At 32.0% G+C, this 12,583-nt stretch overlaps 2 protein-coding genes across 2 annotated transcripts; one reads left to right on the forward strand and one right to left on the reverse strand.

Moving 5' to 3' along the window:
* Nucleotides 1-5,957: 5,957 nt before the first annotated feature.
* Nucleotides 5,958-8,064, reverse strand: LOC119632433 (tetratricopeptide repeat protein 36 homolog). The gene is made up of 3 exons (XM_038025329.1): nucleotides 7,575-8,064; nucleotides 6,219-6,391; nucleotides 5,958-6,145 (listed from the first exon to the last, which is right to left on the reverse strand). Exons 1-3 carry the CDS (start codon nucleotides 7,906-7,908, stop codon nucleotides 6,074-6,076), a joined length of 579 nt encoding a protein of 192 aa, XP_037881257.1. The 5' UTR covers nucleotides 7,909-8,064; the 3' UTR covers nucleotides 5,958-6,073.
* A 363-nt stretch (nucleotides 8,065-8,427) lies between these two features.
* On the forward strand, nucleotides 8,428-10,399 carry LOC119632374 (E3 ubiquitin-protein ligase RNF4-like). Its single transcript, XM_038025256.1, has 2 exons — nucleotides 8,428-8,443; nucleotides 9,672-10,399. Exons 1-2 carry the CDS (start codon nucleotides 8,428-8,430, stop codon nucleotides 10,397-10,399), a joined length of 744 nt encoding a protein of 247 aa, XP_037881184.1.
* The last annotated feature ends 2,184 nt before the right edge of the window (nucleotides 10,400-12,583 follow it).

Raw genomic sequence — 12,583 nt, forward strand, 5'->3', positions numbered from 1 at the left:
CAAACTGATTTTTGAAAAAACAAAGTCTTACTTACAAAATCAAAGCACCCAGACAGGGTTGTCCCTCGGAAAGTTAGGCTGGACCTGATGCATGTAAACTAATTTATTATAGCTAATGTTTTGATTTATTAATTAATTATTAAATAATATCTTAAGACAATCTGAGGGTCTTGCTTAAAGTTTGCTTATTTCTTTTGTTTGTTAATAGTCATAACGCAATTCTATCTTAGTTAAAAGTTTGTTAACAGCAATTTTTACCTGTAAACTAAAAAAGGAAGAAGAAGAAAACGATAACCGAAGAATAGCTACTAAAAACGAACATATGCTACAATACGTAAACCTTTGCATTACGTTATAAAGTTATTTGGATTTGTGTGTGTGTGTGTGTATGTGTGTGTGCGTGTGTGTGCGTGTGTGTGCCTTCAAAAAAATTAAATATATAACAATTTTTTTTTTGTACTCAACACTTTTAGTCTCTCACAAAGTTCGAATATGCAGCAGTAGGTAAAAAATATTAAAATAAGAATCCTGTGCTCCTTACTCTTGAAGTAGAAAAAAGCACCTGCCACTCCGCAGAAACGAAAAGAAACAAAGCAAAAGAAAAAAAAAAAACCAAAGAATTCAAAACGGACACAATTTATTGTGTGTGTGTGTGTGTGTGTGTGTGTGTGTGTGGTAATATCACCACTACTTCAGACCACAATTGGTGTAACAGCATTTTGAGCCAAGATTATGTTGGTTAACTGTTTTTTTTTTTTTTATGTTGCGTTGCATATCGCTGCTTTTGCTCCTGTCTTCATGGATTTAGTCTGATATCCTGTCTTGCAGAGGTTTTTATAATTCTCTGCTATTTTTTTCGTTTCTTTTTTCTTCTTCTTTTTTTTTTTTTTTTTTTTTTTTTTTTTTTGAACGTTAAACCACTAGGGTATGTCAATTTTGATTTGACATTTGCTACCTCTTCTCATGGTAGATTTATTGTACGGAAAATGTGCATAGATGGAATTGCAATACTACTAATCTTGTTACGTTCATCTTTATGCATCGTTTGCTTAGACATAGACAAGCTTTTAATCCAAGCAGTACAAAAATCCAGTTCGTTTTAAAAGCGAAATTAACTCTGTCTGTTTAGACTGGTACTTGATCCTTGTGAGTTTGATGCACTCGCTTTATGCGTTTCATAGATGTGTTATGCATATTTCCGATCACAATAGTTAGTGGGGGGCGGGGGACTGACTGCATTGAATTTAAATTTTTATTCTTTTCTATATTTTTACGCATTTATTACAATTGACGGGAGCTTGCCTTTATACAAGCGTAAGGAAGCATTATTGCCGGTTGACTGTCCTTATCAATTAGAAGTTTTGCTGAATTCAAAAAAAAAAAAAAAAAAAAAATGAAACCTATTAACGCATTTTTCAATTTTCTAATCCATGCAGTAGAACGGCGAAAAGCAGTATTTCACAAGCAGTTCAATGAGTCCAGGATATTACAAATGAAGCGATGAATACTTGCAATTACGGAGCGTTAGAGGCGTTTAAAAAAATATTCCATTCTGTATAGAGGTGCGTGACAATGATTCGGCTTAATTTGTATTTTTCATTTTAATAAAAGAATGTATTCAATAAGAGTTTAGGTTTTATTTTGTGGGCAGTTTATCATATTGGTGAAGCGTGCCAACATTAAACCACATATATATATATATATATATATATATATACATATACATATGAACGCATATAACCAGACAAGACTTTATATATTTTTTTTTTTTGGTTTTTTTACAAATCTGTGAGAGGCACGCTATCCTTACGAAACATTTAAAACCCGAACGACGCGGTGATAACAGTTCACGTATGTGTAGTGTACGAATGGTATGAAAGTGTATACGATTAGCAGTAAAGGAGAAAACCGCATGTTTTACTGCTCTTGCTGTTGCTGTTATTGTTGCTTATATTAAACTAATAATCTCTGGCTGATCGTTTAATTTTAAGCAAATGCTTTATTAGTCGGACATAACGTGCATATATATATATATATATATATATATACATATTTGTGTTTACGACTGCATTCAAAATTTTTGTATAACCAACACAAATAGGAATTTCCATTGAAAATATTTAATTGAACCGACAACGTTTATTTTGTTTCTCGTATAGCCGTTTTGTTTATTTATAGCTGTTTTTCTCGAGCATTTACTTAAATGCGAAGTGCTTAACATAAAACCCCAGAAAATAACATCTAAAACCCCGTTTGCGCATTCTGTCGCTTCAGTTTGTGAAGAGGGCTAGCAAATCAACAGTTGCTCTCGTGGTTGATTGTATTGTTGTGGCGTAAAAATCGTGTGTCGACCACGTGCCATTCATTGCGAGTGTTTTTCTTTTTTTTTTCTTTTTTTTTTTTTCTTATTTATTTATTTATTTTTTTTGTTATTTTGCGTTTTCTTTCGACTGCCCAATAAATGCTACAATCAACGACGCCTTGCGCTCTTCTTATTCTCTTTTTCTTTACTAATACTACTACGACTACTACTACCACTACTACTACTACTACTACTACTACTACTATTACTGCTGCTACAGATATGAACATATAAGTAAAGTGCATCATAAACTATATTAAAAAGCACCTTGCACTCCTTTATTTATCGTCTTCCTTCTTTTTAGCTGTGTGCGTATACGTGTACATAACATTAACAATTACGTCTTTTAAATAATACAAAATTTTGTCATATGACTTTTCGACTTCTAAACCGCTTTTTCCATTCATAATGCATATCCAAGTTATGAGGGCATTGGCATCTACCCATTTCCCAATTTTAATGCAATGCGATAAAAAAACTGTAAAAACTTTTTCCAATCTGTTAGGAAAGATCGAATGTGTAATGAAGTGTAACAGAGATAGTTTTAGTTTTTTATCTCAATGAAAATAAAATAAATAATTTTTTTTATTTTTTTTAAGCAAGCATTACTATTCAACTTTCCGCTCGTATATTATTTAATGTGAGATTTTGAGTCAACTCACTTTTTAATATCGTTAGTTGTTGTTGGTATTTTCAAACTCATCACAATTTCATATCTGAAAATTAAGACTTATAATATAGAAGCAAAAAATAATTTATTCTGGAGTAACGCATATACACGCGTCTGTCCTATAACACGATAATTGTAAAACGCGGTTCCCATTAAAAACATTTACGAATACGGTTCACGATTTTAAAATATATCACGCTTTCAACAAATCGCATATGTGTTCCGGGCGATTTTTTTGTACCCTACACCACTTATGATACAAGGTATGTAACACGCAGAAGCGCTTAACACAGACTCACCTTCAATTACACCGGTCGATTCAGAAACATTTTCTAAATTGATCTAAGCCCGCCTGTCTGTCCATGTAAATTTGTGTTCAACCTACATGTTAGCAATATTTGAGATATTTAGATGAAATTTGTTACATTTGCGTGTTTTTGGTCGAATGTGGAACAAAAATGGTTCGGATAGTTCCACTTTTTCGGCCACTTCCCATAAACCGCCTTATATTGAAATGATTGACTGAGGAAATTTTTTTAATCCTGGATTAACTTTTTCTCTACAAGCCCGTCTATATCGATATCAAATAAAAGAACTTCGAGAGTAAATATAGATGGGATAACGGTGATGGGTATAAAAGATTCGGTCCCGATCAAACAAAAATTTTTTTATTGTTTTTTTTTTTTTTTTTTTTTTTGTTTAAATAATAAAATGTTGAACGTACCTTTAGAACTGAATGCGGAATAGAGTATACTTTTGCGATTTGAATTCAATTCATTATAAATAGATACCTGTTATATATTAAACATACTTGACAGTATCATACTTTACGCATTACGTAACTATAATGCCTTAATTGCTATAAACGTTGCAATTGAAGCCTAGTTTTAATAGAAAGCAGCAGGTTTAGTTTTACGCGCAAAATTTTGTTTTCACTTAAATTGCGTCTTAGACTAAATCGCAAATTGGACATATTGCTGAAATTTAGTAATTAAAAATAATTTTATCCCATTAAATTTGTAACTAAAATATATTGTAGTTAATAATACATTTTCTACAATAAATTGTTTGTTATATTTTTTTATTGTAATTATACATATCTATCATGTACAAGAGAGCTTATAACATAAGCAAGTACATAATGCGACTGATAGTAATATCCTGCTGGCTGGGCAAGAGAAATTGATGTGGTTAAAATTGTGGTGGATTTGTTTCCAAACTTATTCAGAGAATCATCTAAGAATTTTAAAGTCAAAAATAACGCATTCCATTGTCAGACCGCACGGAGCACAAAAGATGGTTTCATTAAGAAGATAAAAATACGTGGCATTAATATAAAAGGATTCGTATTTGATCTTGAAAACTGTAATCGGCTATATTAAAAACTTGGCCAATTTAGATCGGACGGTTCTGTCGAAGTCGATTAGCGTTTTAAAGAAGACAGCATGAATGAAGAAGGAAACGTAATGTTTGAGTTTTACATCCCAAAATTTTGAAATGTCATGTAATACGACGTGCAAGCGGAACAGATTTTAATATAATAAAATAGATGACATGAGATATGAGAAGAGAATGCGCGCCAGAAAATCGAATTTAAGGAAGCAAATGCATATTCAGATGGTAGCGTAAGGCAAATGTTTCGCAAAAATATTGTCAATGTGGGAGCCACAAGGTTCACTTTACGAACAAGCGTTACCCCAAAATTTTGCATTGAATTTATAAGATGTGAATAGAATAATCATTATTACATTCACGCCGGGAGAATGTAAAAGAAAAAAATCGTTTACCAAAATGTGTTTAAATTATATACAAATGTGTGCTTAATTAAGAAATACACTACACAAACTGGAATTGGAACTGCATTAAAATATTCAGTTAAGCTTTCGTTTTGGAAAATCATCCGAGTCTTATAAATCTGCGAAAACGCTCAGACAATTGCGTACAAGGACAGGACAAGATGGTAATAAGTCGAAGATTATTATATATGAACGGCGAGATCTGTTTAGAAATGATTTACATTCGCATTATTTTCTCTCTTTCAGGATATGTTAAGAATTACGTAATAATTGGTGCGATACGCAAGGAAGAATCACACTAACAAGCTTCATGGCTAGCGTCAACTAAATTAGATGTTAGCTTGTGAACTGCACTGTAAAAGATGTCTTCATTAAATTATAAATTAGGAGATACATGTTTTTAGACAATAGCATTTTATGCATTTTACAATGAAAATTGCATTGCATTGCATCATCATTGTACTGATCTTTGAAAGGGATAAGTTCTTATTTTCATAAGAGACCGTTTAGGTAGGTTAGATAGGTTTTAACTCCTTCATCTTCTATGCATTTCCCGTGAGGTCAGTTATTCCTCAAGTTAGCCACTTAGGAAGACCTCCGCTTGGCGATTAAGTTAAACCATATCTTATTGTACGCTCAGAATGTTATACTAATGTCTTCCTGCAATCCTACGTCTTTCAAGCTGATTTCGATAATTTGCCTGCATTATGCGCACAGAACGAGGGTTTTACTTAACGAAAGACTGCGTTTTCGTTTGAATATAGAGCTCATTGCAGTGCTGGGCTTCATTAAGCGGTGGTCCAGAGATCGATTGGCGATCGATTACTTCTTGTATATACATACACCAGTGGTTGGCATTCAATAAGTAATTGTAAATTAACAAGGGTGTAGTTAAATAACTATATGTCTCTCCTTTAACTCTTTCTCACTTTTCGAAATGTCGGAAAGGTGCGCTAAATTAACAAAAGTTTTATGACAATATCATCATAGTATCGTTGGGTATATATGTTTTCGTATACGTTTCCATACCCCGATAATAATAAGGATATTATTGAATTCCGATGGCTTAATATATTTTATAAAACTAATATCATTAATAATAAATAATTGATTTTAAAGTTTCGACAAAGTTTTAATTAATTTGTTGTTGCGCCTTGAATTTACCAACAAAAGATTTTTATAACTATTCGTATATATACATTTGAAGCGTATTGGCATATTTGCAATTGTGAATTAATGAATTTTTCATTTAAGTTTATCGAATGCTTCTCTTAACATCTGATTGCACAAAGCAGCAAATGGATTTATCTCGACCAGCTATAAATATGTAAATGATTCTATGTTAGTGTTTATGTACATAAAATTATTTCAATAATGAAATGTATCATACCTGGGTCCTGGCAAATTGACTTCCCATTTTAGCAGCTTCTTCAAAGTCAATTTTAGCATCACTTAACTTATCCTGTTTTCGATATAAAACGCCTCGTTGGCATAGAGCATGACATTTAGTTTTAAATTGCACATCCGCATATTCAATGGCTATATTGAGATCTTGTAAAGCTTCTGTAATTAAAACGAAAAAAAAAAAAAAACAAAACACATAAGATAGATTGTCTGCCTGTCATATAGTGAAAGAGTAAATAATTCATGTGAAAAACTCCAGTTATTAGAATTTTATGCATTTAAAGTATATAGTGATTGCGTTTCGGATATAACATGATGTCGATTTTTCAATGTTAATGTAGTAAGTAATTTGCTCTAATCTCATCTCCCATGATTATTGGTCAAATCTGCAAAAGTCTGCAACCGTGTGATAACCTTCCTGGATGATAGGGAAAGAAGACTTTTAGTCTTAGTTAACGACTAAAACACTATAATTCGATTGTGCAGACAGCTAAGAAAGCCAAGGCAATCATTGAAAAGATTCATTGCATTGTTGAACGACAATTTCTCCATTATTTTTGCAAAAAAAAAAAAAAAAAAATAAATAAATAAATAAGTAACGTAAAAAGTAACACACATCCCATAATATCTTATTTATAGCAAAGATTGTTAAAACAATGTGATAAACCTGAAGGGTTGTTTGTTTGAAACGTGCCGTGCATCTTATTCAGTTTTGCTTGTATTTAATAACCTTGAACATTATTTGCATGACGCGTCATTTCATTACTTTTCATGGGTCAAACGGATGCCATTGTTACTCCGCGCTTGGCATATATCGATACTTTCTTTTGTATCGTCGAATGGATTGTACGTCGACCGCAAACATCAGGTAATCGTCGAATTTATTAAATCCTAGGCCTAACTCGATTATCTCTTTAAATCGGTTCGCTTTCAATTACCACCAAATCTTCTTCACGTTTAACATTGCATAATTCCAAGATCAGCTTAGCACAATCTACTGGTGGATACAAATCCAAGTAATCCCGCTTAATGGAATGTAACATCGCTATCAACATTCATTGTTTTTTTGTTTAGCTTTATTGGTTTTTTAACATTACATTTTAAAATCTATTATTAAATCAGTTATTCTACGTCTTAGTCAAGGGATTGCCTTAAGTGCGAATAAATGCAAATTTCTTGGTGATATTTTAAAATAAGAAAAAATTAAAGAAATAAATACAAAAATTTACAAACACTATTAATCTCATATATATATATATATATATATGCTAAACTTGTTTTGAAAAATTAGATGAATCCGTATAAAAATGGAGTAATTGTCTAGTAATTAATTCATACCTACCTTCATCTCTTCCAGCCAAACGCAAAGCTTGAGCCCGGTTATTATAAATTGAAGCTCGATTAGGTGTTAGGTTTAAGGCCTCGTTAAACATCTTTAAAGCTTTGTCTAAATTTTTAGCTTCGGCGAGTTTAACACCTTCCAATTCCAAAAGTTTTGAATTTTCTAAAATTTTAACATCACAATTCTCATCATCGTTGTCCACTAAAGGTATCGATGAATCGGGATTTATATCTCTTGGTGCCAAACTAGAAGTTAATTCCAATGGATTGAAAACTGAATTTAAAACTTGTTGATCGTGTTCACTTAAACACGATTTTGTTATAGTTTGAGGCATTCTCACTCCTTCTAATTATTAACTCTTAGGCAATTTCGAAAGCGACAATTGCTGCCAGATGGACTTGCAGTTTATTGAAAACTAATTGTGAACGTTTTTGTTAATCAGTTTACAACCGTTTTAAAAAAAATTTTGTTTGCTTTCTACGCCACATATTGTTTTGCTTTCATTTCATTTTTTTTTTTTTTTTTTTTTTTTTAAATTGCGTTGTAAGCGATATGTAAATAAAGCCGATAAACCGGTTGCATTAAATATAAATGAAATTTTTTTTTTATTCAAATAAACTCGTAACAAGAAGCAGTGACGTGGTACTTCTTTAATGCAAACATAGTCACGAGTGAGTGAGTAAGCAAGGCAAAAGAAAAAAAGAAAAAGCTATTCATTGCTATTTTTTAAATTGACATTTTTACACCTATCGTTCGCTGCCAAAACGGTGCCACCTTTGTCAATCAATCTACAGCATTCAAAGAGATATCAAAGATGGCATAAACGACACACGTTCTTAATACAAGTGGATCGATGGTGAGGAGGCATCGTAAGCCGTTTAAAAAAAAATTTTTTTTTTTTTTTCTAAATATCATACTAATATCATACTTAACGTTTCTATTACTTTTGGTGTCTAATATCATTTAAACGGTCGCTGGTAGGAACGATAGAATTGCAGGAATTTCTCGTTCGGTGTTGACGCGGGCTTCAACATTAGCATCTACCAATCAGTTCAGATTAGTTAATTATTCATGTCATGAAATTCTTTTAGTTTAGTCAAAGAACAAGAGTACTATAATCGGGCAAGGTCGACCAGCACTCTACACTATATCGTCTAATACAATCATCCGCTTATTTTCTTAATAATATATCAAACATTATGCATTACTTTTATGCTTAAATGTTTAATTTTCATGAAAACTCTCTTATTGGAGTATACTTAAACGCCAACGTGGTCTAAATTTGCCAAAATTAATTTACTTAGGTTTATTAGGTTTTCTTGTTTTTCAGTCGTTCTTCCGTCGAAACAAACTATATATTAGCCATTATCGCCATAGAATGGTTTGCTTTCATTCGAGCCTCTATGTATTCCATGTTTCTGATACTCTATTCCCTCTTCATTGGCAGCATTCTATCAAAGACAAGGGTGTCAATCATTTAAAAAGGCTTGAAAAAAAAGTGTTTTAATTTAATGTGAAAAGAGCAATCATTGGAAAATATTTTTGTTACGTCAGATGAAAAATAAATTTGAAAACTTTAAACTTGATTAACTTTCTAACTACGCATATATAAAAATATTCATCTAAAAATTAGCATTTTTCTAAGGAAATTTCTTGAATAGTCCAACATTCGGGCACTTTTCTATCTGATCATTTGCGAATGCCTTGTTATTTAAATAATTTTATAAAGTTGTGCAAGAAAACGTTTGATATTCCGAAGGAAACCAGCAGAACATATTGAAAATCATCAAAATATACTTAAGATCCGGTGAAAAGGGTTTTGCATCGTGAGAGAAGAAACTGGTATTCCGGCACATTTGTAAAGAAAACAGAATTGTACCTTCTCGAGGCGTTTCTAATACTCTATTCCCTCTTCAGTGGCAGCATTCTATCAAAGACAAGGGTGTCAATCATTTAAATAGGCTTGAAAAAAAAGTGTTTTAATTTAATGTGAAAAGAGCAATCATTGGAAAATATTTGTGTTGCGTCAGATGAAAAATAAATTTGAAAACTTTAAACTTGATTAACTTTCTAACTACGCATATATAAAAATAAAAGTTCATATCTATAATGCCTTTGTCAAAACACCCAAAAAAAATGCCGATAGTAAAGCAGACGGCCGACAAAATCCCGTTACTGTTTCTACAAGCGAAAATCTCCCAAACGGTTATGTACCGGAAGAGCAAACGCAGGAAAACGTAAGCCCGTCATCTGCAGTGGCAACTGGAGCCGGCGTCGAATTGGGTATACCAACTATTGATCTTACGGAGAGCCCATCACGTGCTTCGAGATTTGGTCGTCAAAATGGCAACGATGAAATTATTGAAATTATTGATTTAACCCAGACACCACCTGATGACGATGTAATTTTTGTATCCGAAATTAATGACGTAGTTGATATACGTACCCCAGTTAGATTACAACGTAGAAGCAATTCAATCTCAACTGTATCACGGCAAGAACAAATTAACTCCTCAACTGCGCAAGCATCAAACAATAACGTGCAAAGGGCAACCCGTCGACGTCGTTCAGTAGACGATCAAAGCTCAATTTCATCGCTTCATGATCCTCGTTCACCATTTTCAGTAACTGGCGAAAAATTGGACAGCCCTGCTCGATTTTCGTGCCGTATTTGCCGCGAAACAAAGGTGAACCAACCAACGTGCACACGTTGCGGTCATGTTTTCTGCCAAAGCTGCATTCGTCAAGCAGTGAAATTTAACGGCCTATGTCCCATATGCAACGCTCCAGTTGCGCTAAGAGAGGTGTGCCGCATTTACTTGTAAAATTGCCTTTTTTTCGCCTTAATTCTTTCTACTTATATATGGAGTTTATTTTAAATATTGGTTAGAAGGTTGCCACTTTTTTTTTATATTCTTACCATCTACCATCTACACTTTCAGCCATACTTGTACGTATATTTCAAACAGTTTTCTTTCATTTTGATATACATATATATATATATATATATACATAATCATTGTAATATTGGAAACTGCAGACGCAAATAAATAATTCATTGGAGCCCACAGTTGAAAAACTTCAAGAGCTTGCAAAGAACGATGGAAACGAATTTTGATCAAGATATATTGAAAATCAGTGCAATACGTCTTAGGCCTAAGGTTATATGAAAAAAGATTCAAAAAAATCACGCTATCCGAGTCAAAGTTTTCATACAACTTTAGAATACCGAAACACTATTACTAAGCGATTTATGTCGCGAAATTCTAAAAATTACACCACGTTATAACGACTCAACAAAATAAGGCGAGTAGCCGAAAGAATGGTCCAATCCGAACCGTTTTCAATAGCGTTCATTTTCGGGTCAAAATACTTTAATTTACAAAATTTCATCAAAATATCCCGAAAATTGCGATCTGTGTGTTAAACACAAATTTACGCGGACAGATAAGTTGGGATCGATGCGGAAAATGACTCCGAGTCGATCTGTATTATAACAGGTGGATCTATCCCAACTCTTTCTTGGTGATACGAATGTCCGCACAAACTTAACATACTCTGTACCACAAGTAGTATAAGGTATAAAGAGCCACGGGACAATACCATTCTTCTTGGATCATTAATAAAAGTTCGGTCCCTTGGCTTTGCGATATATATATATATGTATAATTGATGAAATATAGCGATATTTTCCACTGGAACGAGAGCGTTTCTAAGTGTATATACCTAATCGCTTTTCGTCAAGTGATGATTAGGTTCGAAAATGTCAAGGCAATAGTAAGGGTCATGATTGGAAGCGAGTTTTGACAAACTATTTTAAATATTACAAATATTGTCGAATAGTGACAGTTATGAAATGTCCACCTTTCGATTAACTACGGCAATTGGACGGAATTCTGTGAGGAGTTAAGTGTCAATTTTCAAGTGTGACAATCTTTTTTGTATCAATCTGTATCTCTTACACCTACAAACTATTTTTTGGCCCAAAGACGAACGTAATTGAAAATGTTCAAGATCGGGTTATTTTGAAAAATCGTTGTATGAATAAATATAGGGGCGTGGTCTATTGCACTGTTATCATCTCATCATGTTTCTCTTTTGATTTCACCAATACTGATGAGTATTCTTTGGTAAAATTCGGACAAGGCAGTAACCTAAAAAATGTTTAATTCAATAAATCTGAAGCGGTATCGGTGTCATTCCAATCAGAATCTAGAGGGTCTTATTTGATGATACCTGCTAATCGTTGGATTTACAATATACATTTCAACAGAAGTTAAGAAGAATTATAGCTAAAAGAAGGTAGGAAAGAGGAGAAATATTGCTTTCTAATAAAAATCTAATTTTTTAATTTTTTAAAAACAATTTATTAAGTTTTTGTTTGTTTATTTTTTTTTTTATTTTTTTTTTTATATTTTTGCAATATTTTCTTCCTTTGAAATAATAGTAGTAATAATTATATAATTAGTCAATAATAATAATAATAATACAATTCTTTTATATTTAAATATATACTCTGTAAATACCAAGGATAATAATATTAACTTTTTTATTGAAATTTTTTTGTTTAAATATTAGTAAACAATTTTAATCTAATTAATTACATTATATAATAATAATAATAATAATAATTATCTTTTTGTTAGTAAATCAGCGCTTGTTTATTTTAATTTTCATTTTTATTTATTTTTTCTTCATTTTTATTTTAGCTTATTTTCCTTGTGTTTTAATTGTTAGCTAAGTTATTAATGCCTGCATTATAAATTAAACATATACTTATGTTTTTCATATATTAATTTTATTAATATAATAATAATAATTTAATATATATTACCTACGTATATATATATATACATATATATATATATATATACATCTCATATATAATATATATAGATATATACATATCTCTCATATATATATAGAGAGAGATAGATAGTTAGACAAACAGACACACACACCCACACACACACACACACACACACACACACACACACACACACACACAC

Source organism: Glossina fuscipes, unplaced genomic scaffold, assembly GCF_014805625.2.
Source record: "Glossina fuscipes isolate IAEA_lab_2018 unplaced genomic scaffold, Yale_Gfus_2 1, whole genome shotgun sequence".
NCBI classification, from domain to species: domain Eukaryota; kingdom Metazoa; phylum Arthropoda; class Insecta; order Diptera; family Glossinidae; genus Glossina; species Glossina fuscipes.